Genomic DNA, 25,768 nt, shown 5'->3' on the forward strand with positions numbered 1-25,768 from the left:
TTCTTCCCTATGGGCCGGTGCTCCTGCCTCACACCTAGCTCGGCTTCATGCTGTTGAAGCCAAAGCTTTCAGAATCATTGGAATCTCCCGCGATGAAGCTATCTCCAAGGGCCTTTCACTCACTCACCGCAGGCAGGTAGGTGGTCTTTCTGTTTTCTACCGACTCCTCTCCAGCCTTGCTCCCCCAGCTCTCTCTGTGCTTTGTCCCCCAAATATTCCTACAGGTCGCACAAGATCTGCCAGCAACCCTCTGATGGTTAAACTGCCGAAATCTCGGCTCTCTGCTCACCTTCACTCTTTCATTCCTCTTTTCTCCCGCCTCTGGAACAAACTCCCACACTCCCTTCAATCCCACTCCTCCCTCCAGGTCTTTAAAACATCTGTTCACCACCATCTCTTATCTTCCCCCATCCAAAACCTTGATCTTTTCTACCCCCTCTAATTCACCCCAGATCCACCTTGGTTGAAATTCCAACTTCTTTCCTGGAAGTCATGGCAGTGTCCATATGATTTTTACCTCTCCCACCCCCCCCCCCCTTCCCATGCCACCCCCCAAAGCCCTCTCCCTCCCACAGATCTCTCGATGTCCCTGCTCTCAAATGTTGTTTTTGTGTCCTTCCCCCTCTCTCCCCATCTTGTCTACCGCTCCCCATGTTATATGTTTTATGTGTCGGTTTGTCTTTCTGTGTGATTAATGTTCGCTCTTTCGCGAGCCTCGATCTTGTGTACAAAAAAGAAAAAAAAAAGAAAAAAAAAGATCATTGATGAAGACCAGAAAAAGCACAGGGCCCAGAACACTACTTTGGGGAACTCCAGCCAGAACAGGAAGGGGGGATGAGAAATCCATTCAGGGCTACACCTTGACTACGACCAGAGAGGAATTCCACAAGCCAAGCGTGGAGATTTCCATGGATACCATCGGAGCAGAGTTTGGTAAGCAGAGCTGGGTGCCAGACCGTATCAAAGGCACGTGATATGTCAAGGGAGACAGCTCTGATTTCCTGTTTGGCATTTAGGACCTCCATCCATTGTTGAAACAGGGAACATCCGGTTCCTCGGGCGAGTGAGGCGTGCTTCGAGCTCTCCACGGCATCGAAGTTTGAGTGTTTTCCCATTCTTGTCTTTGTCAAATTTCCACTGGTTATTTTGCTGTGTACGTGTTATTGTGTGTATCTAGTTGGTGTTGGTTTGTGGTTCGTGCAAACTTGTGTGTAGTTAATCGTTTTCTGAGTCGTACCTCGTGCGCGGCCTGGTGAGTTGCGGCCCTCCCCCCGTCGGTGTTTTGTCGGTTTGGGTTATTTCCTTCGCTGTATTGCTTGTTTCTTTTATTTTGTTTTCTCCCCCTCACCTCACCTCCCTAGACAAATAATTATATATTGATTCTTTCTCTCCTCCCGGACACGTGCTTGTTCGCTCTCCTCCTCGTCTCGGCTTGTGCCCTGCCCCCTGTATCTCGTTTTCTTCCGCCTCTGCTCCTTCTTTCTCAAATCCACGTTCTCGCTTGGAGACTTTTCCCGGATTGTTTTTTCATCGTTCTGTTTGGATATTGTTGGAATATGTTTAAACCGCAGCCGTGATGCTGACGCCCCCCCCTCCCCCCCAGAATTTACATGTTTTAAACGTTTCCCAGTGTGTACCCTGGTCAGAATAGGTACACCGTATCCCTGCGTGTCGTAAGAGACGACTAAGAGGGTTGGCGTCAGGAAGGGCATCCGGCCATAAAAACATTGCCTCAAAAAAGAGAACCATGACAATCACAAGTACATATGGGCAGGGTGCAGCCCGAAGTGGAGATCGGTTTCTGAGGTTTGGGACATGGAATGTGGGGACAATGACAGGGAGATCAGGAGAAGTGGTGGAAGTATTGGTCAGAAGAAGAGTGGACATATGTTGTGTGCAAGAGACGAGATGGAAGGGAAGTGGTGTGAGAATGGTGAAGGGTAGGCAGGGACAGAAATACAAGTTTGTGTGGCAAGGGTGCCCGGAGGGCGTGAATGGTGTTGGTGTCCTGTTTTCTGAGGAGTTTGTAGACAGTGTGGTGAGTGTGACTAGAGTGAGTGATAGGTTGATGATGGTGAAAATGATGATTGGAAAGCTCTTGGTGAACGTCATCTCGGGATATGCTCCGCAGGTTGGTCGAAGCGATGAAGAGAAGGACAAGTTCTGGTGTGCGATAGAGAAGCTGATGGAAAACGTGAAAGATGAGGAAGTTGTTGTGGTGGGAGGAGACCTGAATGGACATGTGGGAAGGAGTATGGATGGTTTTGAGGGAGTTCATGGGGGTTACGGATATGGTGTGAGAAATGGAGAAGGTGAAAGGATTTTGGAGTTTGCTGATGGAGCTGATTTGTTGATTTGTAATACTCAGTTCCAGAAAGAGGACAATAAGCTTGTTACATACACGTCAGGTGGGTCGACGACAACCGTTGACTACCTGATGGTGCGTCGGCGAGATAGGGGGCACCTCCGGGACACAAAGGTGATCCCGGGGGAGGAGGCTGTTTCACAGCACCACTTGGTTGTCTGCGCCATAAGAGTGAAAGGTCCGAGGAGAGCTCGGCGGGTGAAGTACCAACCGAGAATGAAGGTGTGGAGGTTGAAAGAGGTGACAGTAAGGGAGGCATTAAAAGAGAGGCTGAGTAGGGTAGAGGATGATGTGGTTGAGCTTGAAAGTGGTTGGATGTCAATGAAAGCTAGTCTGTTGGGAGCTGTTGGTGAGGTATGTGGATGGACAAAAGGACCACCGAGGCATTCGGAAACATGGTGGTGGGATGTTGAGGTTGGAAAGAGGATTGACGAGAAGAGGAAGAAGTTCAAATAGTGGCAGAAGGCGAAGGGTACGGGAGCAGAAACAGCAGAGCATGAAAGTTATAAGGCAGCCAGGAAGGCTGCAAAGAAAGAGGTAGCAAAGGCGTGGGAGGCATGTAGGAAAATGTTCGGAGAACGCTTGGATTAGGAAGAGGGTCAGAAAGCAGTATTCAGGATTGCAAAGCAGATAGCGAAAGAGAGGTGTGATGTGATGGGGGTGAGTTGCTTGAAGGATGAAGTGGGACAAATCGTTGTCGACCCAGATGGAAGTAAAGGAAGATGGAAAAGATATATGGAAATGCTGTTGAATACAGAGAATGAATGGGATGGCAACATAGAGAGTAACCCAGTTTTAGGACCGGCAGAGAAGATAACTGAGAAGGAAGTTGAGGAAGCGATAAAAGCAATGAAGAGTGGAAAAGCGGGAGGGCCGACGGGAGTTGTTGGAGATATGTTGAAGGCAGCAGGAAGTTGGGGTGTGAAGAGAATGAAAGAGATCTGTAATCTGGTGGTGAAAGAAGGCCGCATTCCAGTGGATTGGGAACTGAGTACCCTCGTCCCTCTATACAAGGGGAAATGTGACCCTCTGGAGTGTGGCTCGTACCGAGCGATAAAGTTATTGGAGCATGGAATGAAGGTATTGGAAAGGGTGTTGGAGAGGAGGATAAGGAAGAAAGTGAAGATCGACGAAATGCAGTTTGGATTTATGCCAGGAAGAAGAACGACAGATGCGCTTTTCATTGTGAGGCAGTTGCAGGAAAAGTACATGGATAAGAGGAAGAAGTTCTTTTTTGGGTTTGTTGATCTGGAGAAAGCATTCGATAGGGTTCCACGCAAAGTATTGACATGGGCATTGAGGAAGTTAGGAGTGGAGGAATGGTTGATCAGAGTAGTGATGGCAATGTACAAAAGAGCACGCACAGCTGTAAGGACGAAGGACGGGAACAGTGGGGAGTTTGAGGTGAAGGTGGGAGTGCATCAGGGGTCGGTACTAAGTCCACTACTATTTGTAGCTGTGATGGAGGTGCTGGCTCAGACCGTAAAGGAGGGTTTACCGTGGGAGTTGTTGTATGCAGATGATCTGGTGTTGATTGCGGAAAGTATGGATGGACTGAAGGAAAAGATGAACAAGTGGAAGGAATGTATGGAGACAAAAGGTCTGAAGGTGAATATCGGAAAGACAAAGGTGATGGCAAGTGGTAAAGCATGTGGTGAGGTGGAAAGAACTGGGAAGTGGCCGTGTGCTGTGTGCAGGAAGGGTGTCGGAGTGAACTCCATTCAATGTACAATGTGTGCTGAGTGGGTTCATCAAAAATGTAGTGGTCTGAGACGGTCATTAACCAGTGTGGCAGCTACATTCAAATGTAAGGTGTGCACAGAGGGAGCTGCAGATGGAGGAAATGTTGAGTTGGATCTTGGAGACGGCGTGAAGCTGGAAGGTGTGAAAACATTTTGCTACCTCGGAGACATGCTGAATGGAGAAGGTGGATCAGACTCGGCAACGGTTGCTCGAGTGAGATGTGCATGGAAGAAGTTTTGGGAACTGAGTGGTGTGCTGATGAGGAGGAGAGTGTCGCTGAAGCTGAAGGGAAAGGTGTATGCTGCATGTGTGAGAAGTGTTGTGATTTATGGGAGTGAGACATGGGTAATGAACGTAGAGCAGCAACGAAGGCTGGAAAGGGTGGAAATGCGAATGGTTCGATGGATGTGCGGAGTATCGCTGAGAGAGAGGAAGACAAATGATGAATTGCGAAAGATGATGGGAATATTGCCTGTGATTGATGCTGTGAAGAGGAACAGGTTGAGATGGTTTGGTCATGTATTGAGGAAGGATGAAAGTGACTGGTTGAGAAGAGTGATGGAAGTTAATGTAGAAGGAAGTAGAGGACAGGGAAGACCGAGAAAGACTTGGCTAAAGATGGTGGAAGAAGAAATGCGGGCAAGGGGGTTAACAAGGAGAGATGCAGAAAATAGGGCAAAATGGAGAAGATTGTCATGGGGACTGCAAGGCTAACCCCCGCTCTAGCAGGGAACATGGCCTTAAAATGCATGTTGTTGTTGTTGTTGTTGTATCCATTGTTGAAACAGCAGAAGCAACATGTCCAGAGTAGAATGACCTGGTCTGAATTCAAATTGATGATCGGAGATCAAGCCATTGGAGAAGAGGAAGGATTTGATATCCGAAGCAATGATGGTTTCCATGACTTTGCTGATAATTGGGTGCAGGCTGATTGGTCTGTAGTTGCAAGGATCTGTTTTTGCACCTTTTTGTGTAAAGCGGTAATGTTTGCTGATTTCCAAGATGCTGGCCGATGACCTTGAGCAAAAGAGAGGGTGTAAAGAACAGAGAGAGGGTGAGATAGAGCGGCAGAGCAGGATTTTAGGACCCGTGGGCTGATGCCGTCTGGTCCAGTTGCAGAATCAGAGTCGAGGTTTGACAAAAACTTTTCCACCTTGTCAGGAGTGAAGGACACAGAGTCCAGGAGCAGTTGGGTTCGACTGGGTAAGGTGCGAACAGAGAGAGATCGGTTTGGGACACAAGATTTTGAGGCAAACACAGAGTTGAGGCATTCAGCTTTGTCACGTGCGGTGTCAACTGTGTAGCCATTTGAGGTAAGGGAGGGAATTGAGGGGGAACAAACACCAGAAACGGATTTGACGAGACGCCACCAGGATTTGGAGGAAGGAGACAGGTTTGAGAGTTCAATCTTGAGTGTGGAGAGATCGTGCTTCCTGGCACTCCTGAGGGTAGACACACACTTGTTTCGAGCTTGGTGGAAGTAACTGAGATTGCCTTCATTTGTATTTGCCTTCCAAGAGGCAAAGGCAAGTTGTTTCAGGGCAACTGCCTCACCACAAGATTCAGTGTCCCATGGGCGGGAGGAAGGGTAAGACAACTGAAGACCAAATGGGATAAATCTGTGCATGTGAGAGAGCAGTTTGCTTTGGAAGAATTCACAGGAAGAATTGATATCAGAGGCAGTAGAGATGGGAGACCAGTCCAGATGATTGATGGCTGCTTCCAGACCGTGCCAGTCAGCCTGAGTGAAATGCCAGACTCGTCGGCGTTGAGGAGGCTCTCTGAGAATGGCCAGAGAGAAGTCCACTTTAACAAGCACATGATCAGAAGAACCGATTGGAGCAGAAGAAGAGCAGCAGATATTTGCAGGGAAGCTTTGTCATTACCCAGCCTAGAAGAGAAGATACTCCATTGACTGAGATCCGGGTCGGGAAATTGACAGATTGTGTCAGTCCCAATGAGTCACAGATGTCCTTTGCTGAGGTGCCATGGCTCGTGAGAGAGGAACCCACACCCAGCCATCTGGCATGATGACAGCTGAAGTCACCACATATGAGGAAGAGAGAGTTGGGATGAGTTCATAGAAGTTGGTCCATATTGTCAGACAGCGACATGTAAATGGAGTCATCACTGTTTGGTGGACGGTACAGAACACATATGAACAAAAGGTGGGAGCGGAGAGGAAGCCGTAGCTGGAGGTACTCCTCGGGGTGGGGTGGAGAGAGGGCAGTGGAAGGAGAGTGAAGAGAGAGTTTTTGATAAAGATAGCAAACCCACCACCAGGACGAGGCTCGGGTCTATCATACCGGAGGAGGGAGTGACCAGTTAGAGATGTTAAGGAATCAGAGACATCTTGAAGGAGGAAAGTTTCTGTTGAGCAGATCAAGTCTGGATTGTCAGAAGCAACCTGAATAGAGAGATCAATCAGGTTTGAGCGAAGGCCCCGGATGTTTATGTCCATATTGTTAATGAGGAGAGAGGGGGAGCATCGGGTGCAGGAGAGGGTAGGTGGAGGGAGTAGTGTACAGATGAAGGATGAGAGGGGAGGTGGGCAGAGCAGTTGATAGTTTGTCAGAGATTACAGAAGAGTTACAAGAAAGGGAAGGATGAGAAGGATGAAAGGTTTGATGGTGATGGGATGAGGCACAGTGAGGGGTTGTTTGAGTGGGGGGGGGGGGGGGGGGGGGGACAGAGGAAAGTAGAAGGTTGGGGGAGGTGGAGGTATGAGATAGAAGGGAGATGAAGTGGGAGGAGGCAGCTTTGAGAAGGAGGTTGGAGGGGGGAGAATTGGAGAGGGATGGTATGGGGGGAGATTTTGAAGGGGAGGGGTAGGGGGGTAGTTTTGAAGGGGAGCAGTTATGGGGAGTTTTGGAGGGGAGGGCAAGGGGGGAGTTTAGGAGGGGAGGGCAAGGGGGGAGTTTAGGAGGGGAGGTGCAAGGGGGAGTTTAGGAGGGGAGGGGCAAGGGGGAGTTTAGAAAATGAAATGATCGTTTTAAGTCCATTTTCCCCCGCTACAGCATGGTTAGCCTTGCGGGCCTCATGACAATCATGGTTCCCTGTTTGAGGCAATGTTTTTACGGCCGGATGCCCTTCCTGGCGCCAACCCTGAGTCGCCTCTTACGATGCGCAGGGATACGGTGTACCTATTCTAAACCGGGGTACACACCGGGATCATTCATCCCAGCAAGCTGGTACTCAATTTGCCGACCTCGGAAGAATGACAGGCTGAGTCAACCCCCCTGGTGTTAATTCAGTGATCGGCCGGGATTCGAACCCAGGATCTTAGGATCCCAAGCCGGCACACTAACCACTAAGCCAACACCAGGCTTGGATGATTGATATGATGCTTGGATTGGATGATGATTTGATGATCCAGAAAGTGGATGATTAATGAAAGACGAACATTGATAACAAATTGGGTTTATTGTGATTTTCAAGTTCGAGATCCGTTTAAGAACGATGGAGGAGAGGTGGAATGAATTTGAATTTAGAGCATGTAGTGATTTAGAATTATGAGAGATTGAATATTTTTTTGAAGTGGAATGAGTTGGAGAGGAAATTGAAAAAAGCCTTTTAAATAGGATGAAAAACAGCGTGTTGTAATATACCACTGAATAAAACACTGCAGGGGAAAGTTTAAACATATTTAAACAGAACCGTGAAGAACAATCTAATATTCGCAAAAATACCAACGGGGAGAGGGAGCCCAGAGGGACAACCACGAGTCACGTGAACAGGAGAAAAGGTGTCAGCAAAAGGAACAGGGCAAAACAGATCTGGGGAATTGCATGAAAATGGGGGTGAAACACATGGTCGCAGAACGAATGAACGAAAAGAAGGAAATGTTTATTTATTTATTTATTATTATTAGTTAAGAATTTAAACAAGGAAGTATGGGGTGAAAAGACTGGGAAAAGACTGAGAGAACGAGAGTAGAAGGACCACAATCGACCACTGGGAGAAAACAAGCCTCAATGTCGGAATCTTCAAGAACAAGGCCGCAAAATTCCGCGGCACAAAATACTCGACTATTATATACAGGTATGAAAGATTAACACCGATAAATCTTCCAAGGGACGCACTTTAGGTACACACACGTAAGATAAATACAGTTTCGAGAAAAATACAATTGTGAACAATTACTTAACTTCGAGCGTGCATGAAGATCGCGACCGCTTCGAACATTCGTGACCTCCCCCGCAAGATCTCGCTAGATCTCGATCACTAAGTTATAAAATCGAGAGATATGGTAAATTTTGTCAGATTTCACTCCAGATTTGGAAATTATTTAGTCTACAGCATCCAATCCTCATATCAGAATCCAGATTTTTATGATATGCTTCAGTTATGTAATGATAATTAATTAATCGATTGTGTTTCCAAGGCAAGGCACGCTTGAGTCGGCCGAAACAAAATGACGGCTTAAGAACCCAGCGAGGTGCTGTGCGATGACCAAGATGGTGGGCCACCATATTGGTAAGCCACAGCATCGGGTTTCCGCATTCGCGGCAGGTTCGTATTGAGTGTATTTCAAAATCATAATTTTATTGAGGAATTTTTGAAACCTCGTACCTACCTTAGAACATCCGGTGGGACCCCAAAACGTGCCAGAGGAGGTTTGGCGGGGCTAGCCCCAAAACTGAGGGAGTAGTTTGGGGATGGACGGATGGACGGACGGATGGACAGACAGACAGACACTCTTGTTTTATAATATAGATTAATATTATGCTGTTATTTTTAGTTTTGTTATTCAAAGTGTCCTTGGAAAAACGCCACGATAAAGGTAACTTAACACGGATATACACCTCAACACGCAACCCTATTGGCGGGGAAACCCCCATTGGCAGAGGAAACCTCCTTGGGGAAGGGGGAGAAATGAATTTGATACAATCTTCATTGTGTAACCCTTTGTCCTCCTGTCAAGTTAGGTGGGGATTGGATAAGTAATGACCGAATGTATCGCGGTCAAAAATCGTCAGACAGACACCAAATTGTTTATTTTAGTACGATGATTGAATTATTCACTTGAACAATGTAGAACATTGTTAAATATGGCAGTGTATGAGGCTGCTTCATTATTGCTAACTTCCGGAATTTTTACGCCTCTGCCTATGAAGTCACTGGAGTCATTATGTTTACAGGTTGTCTGTCCTACTCTCCGTCTGTCCATCCTTGATAGGTTTTCGTTACTGCGATAACTTGAGAATGGCTGAAGGGATCTTAGTCAAACTTGGTGCACACTGTGCAGGTATGTATGATGAGGTAAAGATTAATTGATTCGATTTTGGGGTTACGAGGTCAAAAGCCAATGGTCAGAGGTCATGTCAGGCAAAAATTCTGTTACCAAGATAACTTGTGAACCAGTGATAGGATTTTGACCAAAGATAGTGCAAGTATATATTATGATGCAAAGATGAACTGATTTGATTTTGAGGTTAAGAGGTCAAAGATCAAAGTCTGTAATTGGTTTTTAATGTGAGAATGGCTGAGGGGATCTAATTCAAATTTGGTACAGGTAAGTATAATGATATAAAGATAAACTGATTAGAGTTTGGGGTCAAGAGGTCAAAGGTAAAATGTGAGAAGTCCGGTCAGGTAAAAATTCTGTTACCGATCTAACTTACTGAACCGGTCATGGGATTTTCACCAACCTTGGTACAATTATATATCACTAGGGCATTGCCCGTACTATATCTATATCTAAAATTATATCCCCCCCCTCTATTTACATGAAATGGTTTGGTCCAAAGCGAACGGCTTGCGAGTACGGTGACAATCCCCCCCCTCTATTTACATGCAATGGTTTGGTCCAAAGCGAACGGCTTCCGGAGTTTGGTAAAGAAATCGCCATCGCGTGCACAAACGCGCAGGAAAGCGAATGAATCGCAAATTCGGTTTTATTAGTTTTAAAACATAGTTTAACGCCAACATAGTTTGCAAACGTGAAATAAATGAATACGCTCTCAAATGTGCCATCCGAGGCAGAGTGTGTCCTCCACGTTCGGCACACGTGATCGTTCGCTGCTCTCTGATTGGTTGAATCGTTTTTTGGACATAGCTCGGTAAGTAATTGTCCGATTAATATGAAACCTTGAAAAGGCACATCCTCGGGTCCCCAGCAATATACCTGGCAAGTTAAAAGTATATCGGACCCGTGGTTGTCGAGAAACAGCGGTCACAGACAAACAGACGTACAGACGTACAGAGATTACTGGAATTATAGATAGACTAGGGCATGCCCGTACTATATCTATATCTAAAATTATATCCCCCCCCTCTATTTACATGCAATGGTTTGGTCCAAAGCGAACGGCTTGCGAGTGGTGACAATCCCCCCCCCTCTATTTACATGCAATGGTTTGGTCCAAAGCGAACGGCTTCCGGAGTTTGGTAAAGAAATCGCCATCGCGTGCACAAACGCGCAGGAAAGCGAATGAATCGCAAATTCGTTTTTATTAGTTGTAAAACATAGTTTAACGCCAACATAGTTTGCAAACGTGAAATAAATGAATACGCTCTCAAATGTGCCATCCGAGGCAGAGTGTGCCCGCCACGTTCGGCACACGCGATAGTTCGCTGCTCTCTGATTGGTTGAATCGTTTTTTGGACATAGCTCGGTAAGTAATTGTCCGATTAATATGAAACCTTGAAAAGGCACATCCTCGGGTCCCCAGCAATATACCTGGCAAGTTAAAAGTATATCGGACCCGTGGTTGTCGAGAAACAGCGGTCACAGACAAACAAACGTACAGACAGACAGACAGACAGAGATTACTGGAATTATAGATAGATGATGCAAAGATAAACAGATTCAATTTTGGGGTTAAGAGGTCAAAGATCAGAGGTCATGTTAAGTAAAAATTATGTTGCCGCACCAACTCGTTTACCAGTGATGGGATTTTGAACAAACTTGGTATAAGTATATATGATGCTGAGATGAACTGATTGGATTATGGCATCAACAGATCAAAGGTCAGAGGTCATTTCAGGTAAAAATGTGATAACTTGAGAACAGCTGAATGGATTTAAATCAAACTTTATACAAGTATATATAATAGGCCATGGGCTACTATAGCTGTCCGTGCCCTCCCCCCCCCCCCCCCCCCCCAAAAACCTCCGACCCTATATTTTTCTGATGCCCTAGAGTGTCCTGAACATGAAATCAAATGTTAACATTGCATAAGTTGGGATGAACTTGTTATTTGGGGCCAATGTATGGGGGTACCCTCAAAACGTGACCAATTTCGCTTCGCGTCATGATCCGTTGGCACATTTTCATATTTTGGTGAATTATGGGGTCATTATAGCAGCTACACATACATATAAGGTACCAAATGAAAGCTGAGCTTGTGTCAGTTCGTTTCAAACCCTCATGAGTAAGTTTCAGACATATGTAATATGAGTTATTGGGCTACATATACACACACCCCTTATAGATATCCGGCGTGTCACAAAAATAATCAAATTTCTACATTAAGTTTGTTTGAGGTATATCTGTGAGACTTTATTCGTTCAAATCATATTGTAAACTACACTGTGACCCAAGCGCTACCATTCAATACCACAACTATCATTATAGGACATAAACTGACAAAGTTATGACAATTTAAAACTTGGCACTCGTTAATAGCGCAAACATGGCAAAGCAAGGACAATACGTTCCTATGATTCAATACATCAATAACTCCTGTACCAATTCTATGCTATAAGAATCTCTCATGTACCATGATCATAGACAACTAAATTTGATGCTTTCAAATGCAACATTTTAAAAGAGTCCTTACATTCTTATAATCGTCTCTTTGGTACCATCATTTCATCAAAAACATTAGTGTTTGTTATAAAAAAAATCCGAAAATGATATAAGAATTTACATTCTCAACTTGAAAAAACAGGTTTAGAAAAAAGTGTATGCCAAATTGTACAACGGGCATATATAGGGTTAACCTGGCCGAATGTATCTCATTACCAATATGGTCAAATGATCACCTAACAATCAAAACAATAAACGGGCACATTCGTTGGTGAACATTGTCATTCTTGGGCACTGTCCGTGCTTTCTCCACCAAACGGATCTGGGATGTCTGGCAGCTGGAGTTCTGCATCCGAGTCATCTAAGTCCACGTCGTCAGAATCCAGTGGTTCGTCCATGATATCGATGAGCTGCTGTGGCAGAACATCGTCTGTGTACCACAGTGGTTCCAGCCTGCCATCCTTCAGCTCCCATCCATGGCCAACTCTGTACAATATTGGCCAATAGTATGTACCAGCCTGTGGGATCATGATGTGGCAGCAGTTGGTTTGCCAGTCATCACATAACTGAAGAACTTCTTCAACTGAGGTGGTAGTATCTCCTCACTGTTTTCTAGGTCGTTTGCTGTTGGTGGCCATTTCAATTCTTCAGTTTCTTCAAAACTGTGCAGAATCAACTGATGTAAGTAAGTGGCGGCATCCTTAATCATGTCTGTTGAACCGAGTGCATATGCACTCTGGACAGCACGGTTTACATCAATATCAGAGCTGTATACGATGTATGCTGTAAACGTCTTCTTGTTATCAAGTTTGCAGAACGATAATTTCCCACAATAGTTGGCATCCTTCTCCAGCTTGGCCTTCAATTTTTCGCTGTGGTAGCTTGGATTGGGGAATTCTGTATGTGCCAGACTTGAGATGTACTCCTGACTGAGCTCACTCAGCTTGACAATCTTTTTGTCACATATAATGTCTTTGTCAATCTTCTCACACACGTCCGAGTATGCTGTCCTATGTGCCAACTCAAGATTTTCTTGTGCTCGCTTTTCGTCATCAGTACTCCTCCATTGCTTTGGATCCGTAATGTACTTGGCTCGACAGCTCTTGTGGTACTGTGCCTCACATGCAAACAAATCATGGCCCCTGATCCTAGTCAACAGTTTTTCGTCTGCTTTCTGCTCAGCTGATTCCAGAACTCTTCTCCATCCATCAAACTCAAATTTAGATGCTCCCTCGGTTGACCAGCTGCCTTTCACTTTGAATTTCTTGCGTCCTTCAGAGTTACAGAAAATACAATCAGCCTTGAAGAGAACGTTAGCACTCTCAGTTGACGATCGCCGACTTCTTCTGGATGTTCCAGGCGTGTCTGCAGGAACCTTCATGCGTTTAAGATTCATGGTGAACCTCTGGTAACATTCACGATGATATCCATCATAGTCTGTATATGTATCAGGAATGAGGTCACACACCTGTTGCATTCTGTGTATGGAATCAACTGGTTGGCTCAATCTAAGGGATCGTACTTCTTTCAGTTTGTCCAGTCTTTTATCACCATCTTTCATGCTGACGAACAACTGCAATGGCTTACAGTTTGATCCTGGAACATGGACTATGCATCTTGGTTTGGAGGTAGAGGCTTTACCACTGCCATCGCGTTTTCTCTTCGATGGCAGGCTATCCTCTTCAGTTGGATTCCGCGTATCAGCAGAATCTTGCAACATTGTCTGGTTGTATTTAGTAGATTACACTGTGGCTTGGATCTGCAATAAACAAAACAATACGACATTCACAATTGGTGCACATCTGGCATGAAGGAATACATTTCATGAGGAAGAATTATCACATTTAAGAACTTGTGTAATGAAAATATATCTTAGGCCAAACAAAAAAATATTCATGTTTAGCCTCCCCGCCCGCTTCCTTTTTCGAGGCCGCCGCCTCCTTTTTTTTTTTTTTTTTTTTTTTTTTTTTAAAACATCGTTCGACAGTTCGAGCAATCAATTTTCTCACTCTCTCGATTTGATAGTCTCCATCATAATTGTTTCATGGCCGCTCACACAAAATAATCCCGTCTGTGATACACGTACATACAGATCCGGCAGTAATATGCAGCTGGTTGTTGTAGACTAGCAAAACGTGTGAGTGTGCTATAGAATGTTAGCGCTAGCATGCTAGCGTGCTGTAGTTTCTACATGCTCTGATTTCGTCAAGACCCAAACATTCTCCATGTATTTCAAATCTAAAGAAACAAAAAAGCAGGCGCCCATCTTGGAAAAAATGAGCCTGGCGGCCATTTTGAAAAAAAAGAAAGAAAAAAAAGGTGCCCCCTCCTTTTTTTCAAAAAGGCAGGACGCTAAACATGCTTTTTTTTTTTTTTGCCTTAAATAAATGTCAATGATCTGTATCACAATTGGAATCAGCTGAAATATGGTGGAATATTAGTTCAAATATGCTTAAATAATATGGTTAATCATTCTCAGTTCTGCAAGTGAAGCTTTATAACCTTGTCTGTCCCTGCGATTCTTCGACGCCAAGTCCAAAAACTTGAGCTGGAAGTGAAACCAAGCTAAACTGTTCCAACATGAAGAATGAAGTGCTGAATTAAAACTTACCTAATAATTAATAAAGGCAAAGTAAATTAATACACATATCATTATGTGTAGCGCCGAATATCTACAAGGGGTGTGTGTATATGTACCCCAATAACTCATATTACATATGTCTCAAACTTACAAATGACCCCATAATTCACCAAAATATGAAAATTTGCCAACGGATCACGACGCGAAGCTCCCATACATTGAGGGTACCCCCATACATTGGCCCCAAATGACAAGTTCATCCCAACTTATGCAATGTTAACATTTGATTTCACATTCAGGACACTCTAGGAGTCGAGGTCTCGGGCATCAGAAAAATATAGGGTCAGAGGTTTGTGGGGAAGGGTGTGGGGGGGGGGGGGGGGGGGGGGGGAGGGGTGCACGGCCAGCTATAGTAGCCCATGGTGTATAATGATGTAATAATTGTTGGTGGAGGCATATCGGTCGACATCTTATGGTCGAAGAGTGTCGTTCTAGTTAAAACTGTTTTAAAGAACAATGTATTTAAATTGAATGTTGTATTTTGAACACAAATTGGAACATGAATCAGAAAACAAGTTTGCTGTTTTACAGTACTTTGTCTCTGAATTTGTCGTGATTGTACATGCACGAAAATGAGCGAGGTAATATTTTTTACTGTGCCTGTCTGGCAGTGAACAACATTGAAAATCATGCCAAATGGGAAACTTAGTCTTTAAGGACGTCATTGTGGATACATACAACAGGCACACATAACTGATGGAACGTGTTTGATAAGATGGTGTAATCGGCCTGGCCTTTTATTTAAGGCCTGGCCTCAATGAGGGCTATATAGTCCGTGCCTGGAGCCTCCAACATAAAAAAATAAAAAAATCGACCCTGCATCAACGGTGGTAAATTTCCGGAATTAACTTTTTATACGACTTTGACAATCTTTATTTCATTTAAATTGAATTATTTACCTGAACACTGTAGAAGACAAATCACCTTCTTGCCACTTCCAATAACCTACAGTTTAGCAGTATTTTGACATATTAAATAGGGTGGTGTATTAGACTGCTTCAATTGCACTAAACCTGTGAATTCTTTTTTTAATGATCTTTAAAATAAATATTTTATTGTAATTTAAGTATATATTTAACACAGCGCAGGGCAACCTGTTATATGAAGCCTCTAGTTGATGGAAGCGATTGGTGCAGCCAGCCTTGCATGTTTACCATGTCGTGAGGGAATCAATGGTGGTGTCTTCGTGCTGAAAGACGCTTCTCTTGCATCCCTGAGTTTCTGGGTTCAAATGCACCTCATGGATATCAGTATTCAAGGTTTGGATTCTAAGCTTCTGGAAACTCAGCTGCAGTAAAATAATTACCATGTTGCTATTGGATTGTTGGTAAGCTCCCTGCTGGCTCATTATTGTCCTTGAGGGAGTGGATAGTCTGCCTGTCCCGGCTTGTCTGGTCGTCATGTGATGCCTTTCCGCATCATGTGGTTGACTCTTAATTCCATCATGGTAATTTGCGATCAGCGTTAAAGTGCTATGAAAAATAAATGAAGAATTGAACCAGCAAATTTTATGAAAATAATTTGCTCAGTAGTCAGGTATTCAAGAATAGGCATCCTCTGTCATTCCATATATTTCCTTGGAAAATCAGAGTTATTCACAGTCTACAGGGCGTTTGTCCATAACTCAAAGGAGTACTGCTGTCCACTATGAGCTGACACCCCAGCATCACATCTCTTTCCTGGATTCTGGAGAATCGAAATCTCTCAAAATTATTGGTTGCTCCCGTGATTAGGCCAAAGTACACTCGGTGTGTTGCTCTCACATTGCAAACATATGGGTGGTCTCTGTTTTTGTAACACTTCTCCTCCAGTCTAGCTCCCTCTGCTCTGTCAGATCTTCGACCCTTCATAACAACCTCTGGGATGCACATGTTCCTCCTGTTAAACTCTCTCCTGAATAAACTTCCAAAATCTAGGATGACTGCACACTTCAGCTCCTTTGTCTCTCGCTTCTCCTGTTTGTGGAACCTTTCAGAGACTCTTCTATCCCACCATTCCTTCCACACCTTCGAGCAGGTGGGGTACCACCATCTCATGTCATCCCTCATCCTTACCCACGATATTTATTACTCCCAATAACTCTTCCTAACCCAACCCTCTTCCTTGCAGTTTGCAGTTTTTCCTTGCCTCCTCTCTCTCCTTTTCTATTTATGACAAAATGGTGCTAATTACTGAGTGAGGAACATAACACTGACATGTCGAGTATTTGTTCTTCGTCGAAGTAGGAAGGTAATTGCCACCATCTGTTTCTGAAAGGTTTAAAATGTTAATGACAGGTATATTGATGAAGTGCCTTACCATCAGTTCTGTCAGGTTTGTTATCTACTAGAAACTGCATGGAATTGGTTGATTTCATTACTTTTGTTTCACTCTCACATGCAATACTGTTGAATTAGATTTTTTTCAAAATTGACAATTATTTTATCTGTTAGATCTTTTTTAAATTTTTTTATTTATCTGCCCATTGTTGATTGTGTCGTCCCAGGTGTTGGCTGAGGCGTGCGCCAAGTTGGGCTTTGTGTGTGCCGAGCCCACGGTGTGGGTGCTACATTATCTTAACACGTGCGATGCCAGTTGTGAGAGCAAAATCATCGGCATCTACACAAGCAGGGCCGAGGGTGTCCATGCTGTTGAAAAGCAGCTCGGCAACAAGATGAACAAAAAGGGCATGTTTAAACGGTGCGTCATTGTCACAACGAGCGACTCAGATTTGTGCAACTTGACATGTTATAAGTGGTTTTATCACTTTATTTTCATTTTATTTGTGCTTAATACTGTAGTTTTCGACTAACGTGTTGCCAATAATGCAGTGTGCATGTTTGTTTCCGTTGTCTTATTCCTACTCTGGAGCTTGTTGCCTCTGGGCAGAGATTATGTTTTCATCCTTTTCTGTTTGTCTGTGAGCAGGATATCTTGGAAAAAATATGGATGGATTCAGCCGAAATTTGGTGGACAGGTTAGGTGTGTGACAAGGATGAATTTGATTAGACTAGTAAGTTGCCCGTGCCCACACGGGATTCTTAACGGGGTAGGGATGGAGGCGGGAAATATGCAAATGACGTCTTCTGTCATTGAGCCGGCAAGCTGGGAGCAACAATTCACGTTTATTGCCACGTCCAATGCATTTTAAATGTTCTAATGGTGACGAGGTGCTTCATTTCAAACTGTTTGTTCGATAATATGTAGCTTTTTGATGTGTAGCGTCTGTGATAAAAAATTGTATTAGTGTCAAAGTGAGTTACCAATTGCAAATTAATGGAAGGATTTTGGTGAAGATCTGGATCTTGATAATATATATATTTAAAAATGTTTTTGTGTGTTTGGCTGCTTTTTTGTCTGTGAGTATGATATCTCAAAAGGTTATGGACAAATTCGGACGTAACTTGGTGGAGAGGTGTGTGACCAGGCCAAATTGATCAGATTTTGAAGATCCGGATCCGGATCCTAAATCTTTTTTTTTTTTTAATGATTCTTCACCATTGAGTGATGGGGCCAAAAACGATATACAGTCAGACTTTGACATATGCTGGGGATACGTTCATGGAAAATGCCTCGAATGTCAAATCTGTGAATGTGGGGGCATTGTTTCAATGGGGAAAATGGGGATCTGTTCCTGGTGGTTCCTGCCTGATTCATGAAAAAGGCCGCAAATGGTGATGCCGCGAAAGTTGGGGCATTGTTTCAATGGTGAAAAGGAGGAAACGTTATAGGTTCCCGGCGGTGCTCGATTCATAGGGGGAATTTGTTAAAGTTTAAATTGTTTTCGATCGTGAATGCACATGATTAGTTTCATTAAAAATGCTTACAAATAAAAAACGGTACTGTTATTAATTTATTGAAGGAATGCGTTTACAGTTTATTAAAAGTGCTTAACCAACTGTACTGTGAAACTAAAAAAAACAACAGCAGCAGCATGTACGTACCATTTCTAATTTTTATTTCAGAAACACACAACTTTTCAAATGATGATGATCATGATGATGATGAAGAATTAAAATCCAGTGAATTTTTTGAACTCTGAAGACAACTCGGGTGAGAGTGCTGATGAGTCTTGCATCGAAAGGAATGTACAGTCACGTGAAAAGGTAAGTACACCCCATGTAAAGTTTTGACTTTTTCAACATATTTCAACATACAGCTATTTGATCTTCATTTCAACAATATTGATAGATAAAGGTGATATAATATAACAAATATCATGAAACATTTACATTTTGTAGTCCATTGTATAATTTAAATAAACATAAATGCAAATTTCGCATGTGGAAAAAGTAAGTACACCCTGACATTTATCACTACTTGAAATATCTAAAATTAGAATCAGCTCCACCAGCTCAGGTGCAAATGATTAGAACATCATTAGAGAGTGTCTTGGACGAACCTGTCTTATTTAAACATCAGACATTTAGTTTGGTTTGCTCTTTGTTGTTGAAGTGTGCGGCGTCACCATGCCTAGATCAAAAGAGCTCTCTGAGGCCTTCAGAAAGAAGGTTATAGATGCCTATGAGTCTGCGAAGGGATTTAAAAAGATCTCCAAACAATTTGAAATCAATCATTCGACTGTCCGGAAGATCATCTACAAATGGAGAAGATTCCAAACAACTGCCAACAGCTCACCATCATAGAATCCATTATGAATTCTTCATTGTACCAGAGGGTGCTTGAGGATAATGTGAGGCCATCTGTCAGAAAGTTGAAGCTCAACCGAAGGTGGACCTTGCAACATGACAATGACCCTAAACATACCAGTAAATCCACCAAGGAATGGCTGAATAGAAAGAAATGGAGGGTTCTGGAATGGCCAAGTCAAAGCCCCGATCTAAATCCCATCGAGATGTTGTGGTGGGGATTTGAAACGAGCTGTGCATGCAAGAAACCCCTCAAACATCGCACAGCTGAAAGAATTCTGCATGGAGGAGTGGGCAAAAATTTCTCCCAGTTGATGTCAGAGACTGGTAGACAGTTATAAGAAACGCCTACTTGAGGTTGTTTCTGCCAAAGGGGGCAATACCACCTATTAGAACCAAGGGTGTACTTACTTTTTCCACATGCGAAATTTGCATTTGTGTTTATTTAAATTATACAATGGACTTCAAAATGTAAATGTTTCATGATATTTGTTATATTATATCACCTTTATCTATCAATATTGTTGAAATGAAGATCAAATAGCTGTATGTTGAAATATGTTGAAAAAGTCAAAACTTTACATGGGGTGTACTTACTTTTTCACGTGACTGTAGGTGAGGGAGCTGACGCCGATGCAGGTAAGGTCGTCGACGAGTCGTGCACCGAGGGAGTGGCAGGAGAGAGTGCTGAAGAGGGCACAGGTGAGGTTGCTGATGAGTCATGCACCGAGAGAGACACAGGACAGGGTGCTGAAGCTGTTGAGGCGGAGGGACCAGTGCGGAAGAAATGCGCGATGTAGATCTGCATGGCAGATAGCTGCATCTTTCTGTGCATCTCTTTGTTTGGGAGCATCGCATCATCCAACCCCCTCTTAAACTTGAGGTGACGTTCCATGAATGACCGGATCGGTGTCTTGCATCCTGTCGGCAATTGCCCGCATGTCCTGCAGCACCTCACCCAGGAACTTAACCGTGAGGTTGGAATTCGGCACGTTATCTACATCACTGACCACCTACTCCTCGGAAACTTTGGTAATGACCTTCAATTTATTATTGGTGAGCTCATCGCCATGCATGGCTATAAGATCCACCAAATCCTCAGGCTCCATGTCGCCAAAGCCTTCCCCTTCCAACTGACCTGACCGTGCCTACCTGACATTTTCATTTCTCTCCACATTGTTGTCTGGAAATCCTGCAATGTTTTTCACTGCGTGTGGCCGCAGGTTGTGCCAGCACACATTGATATTGGAGGCTCTCGCCTCATCCAGCAACTCCTTGATGGTGCCGATGCAGTGGGCAATGTTGAGCTCTTTCCAACACTGCCCGAAGGTGAGCTCCATCGCATCCGAAATGCGGCGAAAGGTGTGGTAGGTGTAATAAGTTTTAAAAATGGAGATGACACCTTGGTCAAGTGGCTGGATCAGGGAGGTGGTATGGGACGGCAGGAAGATCACCTCAACGTGGACAGGAGCATTGCCGACGAGCAGTAGAACCTTTACCGCAACATTTTTGGAGGTCTTACCACTCCTTGAAACAGTGAAACCATCCCCTGCTCTCTGTGAATTAACTGGGGCTGCTCATACCAGCATTGCTCAGCGCATCACTCGTGCTCGCGCCACCGCACCATCCAACAACAACAACATGCATTTTAAGGCCATTTTCCCTGCTAGAGCGGGGGTTAGCCTTGCGGTCCCCATGACAATCTTTTCCATCTTGCCCTATTTTCTGCATCTCTCCTTGTTAACCTCCTTGCCCGCATTTCTTCTTCCACCATCTTTAGCCAAGTCTTTCTCGGTCTTCCCCGTCCTCCACTTCCTTCTACATTCATTTCCATCACTCTTCTCAACCAGTCACTTTCATCCTTCCTCAACACATGACCAAACCATCTCAACCTGTTCCTCTTCACAGCATCAATCATAGGCTCTATTCCCATCATCTTTCGGAATTCATCATTTGTCTTCCTCTCTCTCAACGATACTCCACACATCCATCGAACCATTCGCATTTCCACCCTTTCCAACCTTCGTTTCTGCTCTACGTTCATTAGCCATGTCTCGCTCCCATAAATCATAACACTTCTCACACATGCAACATACACCTTTCCCTTCAGCTTCAACGACACTCCCCTCCTCATCAGCACGCCACTCAGTTCCCGAAACTTCTTCCATGCACATCTCATTCGAGCAACCGTTGCCGAGTCTGATCCACCTTCTCCATTCAGCATGTCTCCGAGGTAGCAAAATGTTTTCACACCTTCCAGCTTCACGCCTTCTCCAAGATCCAACTCAACATTTCCTCCATCTGCAGCTCCCTCTGTGCACACCTTACATTTGAATGTAGCTGCCACACTGGTTAATGACCCTCTCAGACCACTACATTTTTAATGAACCCACTCAGCGCACATTGTACATTGAATGGAGTTCACTCCGACACCCTTCCTGCACACAGCACAGGGCCACTTCCCAGTTCTTTCCAGCTCACCACATGCTTTACCACTTGCCATCACCTTCGTCTTTCCGATATTCACCTTCAGACCTTTTGTCTCCATACATTCCTTCCACTTGTTCATCTTTTCCTTCAGTCCATCCATACTTTCCGCAATCAACACCACATCATCTGCATGCAACAACTCCCACGGTAAACCCTCCTTTACGTTCTGAGCCAGCACCTCCATCACAGCTACAAATAGTAGTGGACTTAGTACCGACCCCTGATGCACTCCCACCTTCACCTCAAACTCACCACTGTTCCCGTCCTTCATCCTTACAGCTGTGCGCGCTCTTTTGTACATTGCCATCACTACTCTGATCAACCATTCCTCCACTCCTAACTTCCTCAATGCCCATGTCAATACTTTGCGTGGAACCCGATCGAATGTTTTCTCCAGATCAACAAACCCAAGAAACAACTTCTTCCCTCTTCTCCATGTACTTCTCCTGCAACTGCCTCACAATAAAAAGCACTCTGTCATTCCTTTTCCTGGCATAAATCCAAACTGCATTTTGTCGATCTTCACTTTCTTCCTTATCCTCCTCTCGAACACCCTTTCTAATACCTTCATTCCGTTCTCCAATAACTTTATCGCTCGGTACGAGCCACACTCCAGAGGGTCACCTTTCCCCTTGTATAGAGGGACGAGGGTACTCAGTTCCCAATCCACTGGAATGCGGCCTTCTTTCACCACCAGATTACAGATCTCTTTCATTCTCTTCACACCCCAACTTCCTGCTGCCTTCAACATATCTCCAACAACTCCCGTCGGCCCTCCCACTTTTCTACTCTTCATTGCTTTTATCGCTTCCTCAACTTACTCCTCAGTTATCTTCTCTGCCGGTCCTAAAACTGGGTTACTCTCTATGTTGCCATCCCATTCATTCTCTGTATTCAACAGCATTTCCATATACCTTTTCCATCTTCCTTTAATTCCATCTGGGTCCACAACGATTTGTCCCACTTCATCCTTCAAGCAACTGACCCCCATTACATCACACCTCTCTTTCGCTATCTGCTTTGCAATCCTGAATACTGCTCTCTGACCCTCTTCCGAATCCAAGCGTTCTCCGAACATTTTCCGACATGCCTCCTGCGCCTTTGCTACCTCTTTTTTTGCAGCCTTCTTGGCTGCCTTATTACTTTCATGCTCTGCTGTTTCTGCTCCCGTACCCTTCGCCTTCTGCCACTCCTTGAACTTTTTCCTCTTCTCGTCAATCCTCTTTCCAACTTCATCATCCCACCACCATGTTTCCGAGTGCCTCGGTGGTCCTTTTGTCCATCCACATACCTCACCAACGCTCCCAACAGACTAGCTTTCATTGACATCCAACCACTTTCAAGCTCAACCACATCATCCTCTACCCTACTCAGCCTCTCTTTTAATGCCTCCCTTACTGTCACCTCTTTCAACCTCCACACCTTCATTCTCGGTTGGTACTTCACCCGCCGAGCTCTCCTCGGACCTTTCACTCTTATGGCGCAGACAACCAAGTGGTGCTGTGAAACAGCCTCCTCCCCCGGGATCACCTTTGTGTCCCGGAGGTGCCCCCTATCTCGCCTACGCACCATCAGGTTGTCAACGGTTGTCGTCGACCCACCTAACTCCCTCAAAACCACCCATACTCCTTCCCACATGTCCATTTAGGACTCCTCCTACCACAACATCTTCCTCGTCTTTCACGTTTTCCATCAGCTTCTCTATCGCACACCAGAACTTGTCCTTCTCTTCATCGCTCCGACCAACCTGCGGAGCATATCCCGAGATGACGTTCACCAAGAGCTTTCCAATCATCATTTTCACCATCATCAACCTATCACTCACTCTAGTCACACTCACCACACTGTCTACAAACTCCTCAGAAAACAGGACACCAACACCATTCACGCCCTCCGGGCACCCTTGCCACACAGACTTGTATTTCTGTCCCTGCCTACCCTTCACCATTCTCACACCACTTCCCTTCCATCTCGTCTCTTGCACACAACATATGTCCACTCTTCTTCTGACCAATACATCCACCACTTCTCCTGATCTCCCTGTCATTGTCCCTACATTCCATGTCCCAAACCTCAGAAACCGATCTCCACTTCGGGCTGTACCCTGCCCATATGTAGTTGTAATTGTCATGGTTCTCTTTTTGAGGCAATGTTTTTATGGCCGGATGCCCTTCCTGACGCCAACCCTCTTAGTCGTCTCTTACGACACGCAGGGATGCGGTGTACCTATTCTAATCCAGGGTACACACTGGGAAATGTTTAAAACATGGGAATTCTGGGGGGGGGGGGGGGGGGGGCATCACGGCTGCGGGGGCCCCGTCAGCACAACGCCACGGCGGCCCGGTCAGCACCACACGACGTCGGCCCGGTCAGCACCACACCACGTTGGCCCGGTCAGCACCACACTACGTCGGCCCGGTCAGCACCACACCACTTCGGCCCGGTCAGCACCACACCACGTCGGCCCGGTCAGCACCACACCACGTCAGCCCGGTCAGCACCACACCACGGCGGCCCGGTCAGCACCACACCACGGCGGCACCGGTCAGCACCACACCACGTCGGCCCAGTCAGCACCACACCACGTCGGCCCGGTCAGCACCATACCACGTCAGCCCGGTCAGCACCACACCACGGCGGCCCGGCCAGCACCACACCACATCGGCCCGGTCGGCCCAGAGCCTGGCGCGAAGTCCAAGGACATCAGCACGTCATCCGAAAACAGCTCCGGTTGGTGCGAACCACTCGGTCAATGGCGCGAACCAGGTCCCGACACACCCTTGCTCGCTCGGCCCCGATGAAGGCCTCGCTGGGTGTCCGCCAAACAGGGGCAAAATCGCCCAAGCCGCGCTGGATTTTGGCAGCGGAAGCCTTGCTCGCTCGGCCCCAATGAAGGCCTCGCTTGGGTGTTCTCCAAACAGGGGCAGAATCGCCCAAGCCGCGCTGGATTTCGGCGGCGGAAAGCAGCCACGAAGCGACGATATTCGGTCGGGCTGTAATGCGAACACCACGGCAGCCCGGTCAGCACCACACCCTTGGAAAGGACTTCGATGCTGTGGAGAGATCGAAGCAAGCCTCGAGAAGGCTGAGAAGCACAGTATGGGGAAACAGGAATTCATCGAAAACACAAATCCCACCTCGTCGTCGAATGGCGGACCCTGACGCAACTGCACTCGTGATAGGAGGTTGACCTTCAGGTCTGAGTGGGGAGAGAGAGGGCGCTTGACCTGGAACGTGCGCTGAGTACGAGAGGGAGAGACGCACTGTGGCAACCAGCTTACAAAGGGCGAGCGCGCGGCACGCATTGCCAAGAACTGGCAATGTTCCAAGTAATTGGAGCGAGTAATACCGGGGGCGCGTGTACAGGGGCCGGTATACATATTACGTATGCCAATAGCCCAGCTTACCTTTTCCCCGTCACAATAATTGTCCGCTCGCCTACGCTACGCGGAGAGCTGCCTGCCGGGTTTCCACCATCATCGCCTGGTACGGGTCGAGGACCGGAGCCGGACCGGAGCCTGAACGCCATCGCCGGACCTTCCACCCTACCATCTACATCCCCGTGTGAGTCTGAATTCTGAGACCGAATCTGAGAGTGATCGGGCCCGAGTCCAGGGAATAAGTTAAGACTGTGATTAAGACTGCCCTGTGTACCTGCTTCTTCCTCTTCCTTGTACATTCTTTTCTTTTCCTCTCCTTTGTACATTGTTAATAAATTACCTGTTCTTCCTGGTTTTCCTCTTAATTCGATCGTCCCAGTCTTTTCTCCATTGGGTAAGCGTGGCACAATTAGGACCGCTATAATCGGGTCTAGTCAGTGGTTAACAGCTCGGATCGCGGATTGCTATCCGCTCGGCATATTCTATCAATATCCGTGATTCGGGCGGGAGTTATTTTCTTGCTTCACGGTCGGTGTTAGTAATTAGGTAATAGGACTAAATTCGACCAACAACCCTATTTAACACCGACCGGAAGGAACATGATAACCTCCGGATCGCGTCGGCCAGATAAAAGACAAGGGGACTAACCACCCTCTTGATAAGGGGAGAGCCGACGTCGGCAGATGATCGTAAAGAAGCTTCGCCTCTGCATGAACGAGAGGTCCCTTCAAAGGCATGCTCTTTTGTGTGTTGTCCTCTATCCATATG

At 45.6% G+C, this 25,768-nt stretch overlaps 1 protein-coding gene across 2 annotated transcripts in view; it reads left to right on the top strand.

Annotated features, from left to right (window-relative positions):
• Positions 1-25,768, top strand: part of KCTD18 (potassium channel tetramerization domain containing 18) — a 74,882-nt gene that overhangs the window by 20,816 nt on the left and 28,298 nt on the right. For both annotated transcript variants that reach the window (XM_068120224.2, XM_068120225.2), the window contains exon 3: positions 16,988-17,181. In XM_068120224.2, coding sequence (XP_067976325.2) covers positions 16,988-17,181 — 194 coding nt within the window. The remainder of the gene's footprint in view (positions 1-16,987; positions 17,182-25,768) is intronic.

The sequence above is a fragment of the Myxine glutinosa genome, chromosome 6 (assembly GCF_964187855.1).
Source record: "Myxine glutinosa chromosome 6, kmMyxGlut1.1, whole genome shotgun sequence".
In the NCBI taxonomy this organism is placed as follows: domain Eukaryota; kingdom Metazoa; phylum Chordata; class Myxini; order Myxiniformes; family Myxinidae; genus Myxine; species Myxine glutinosa.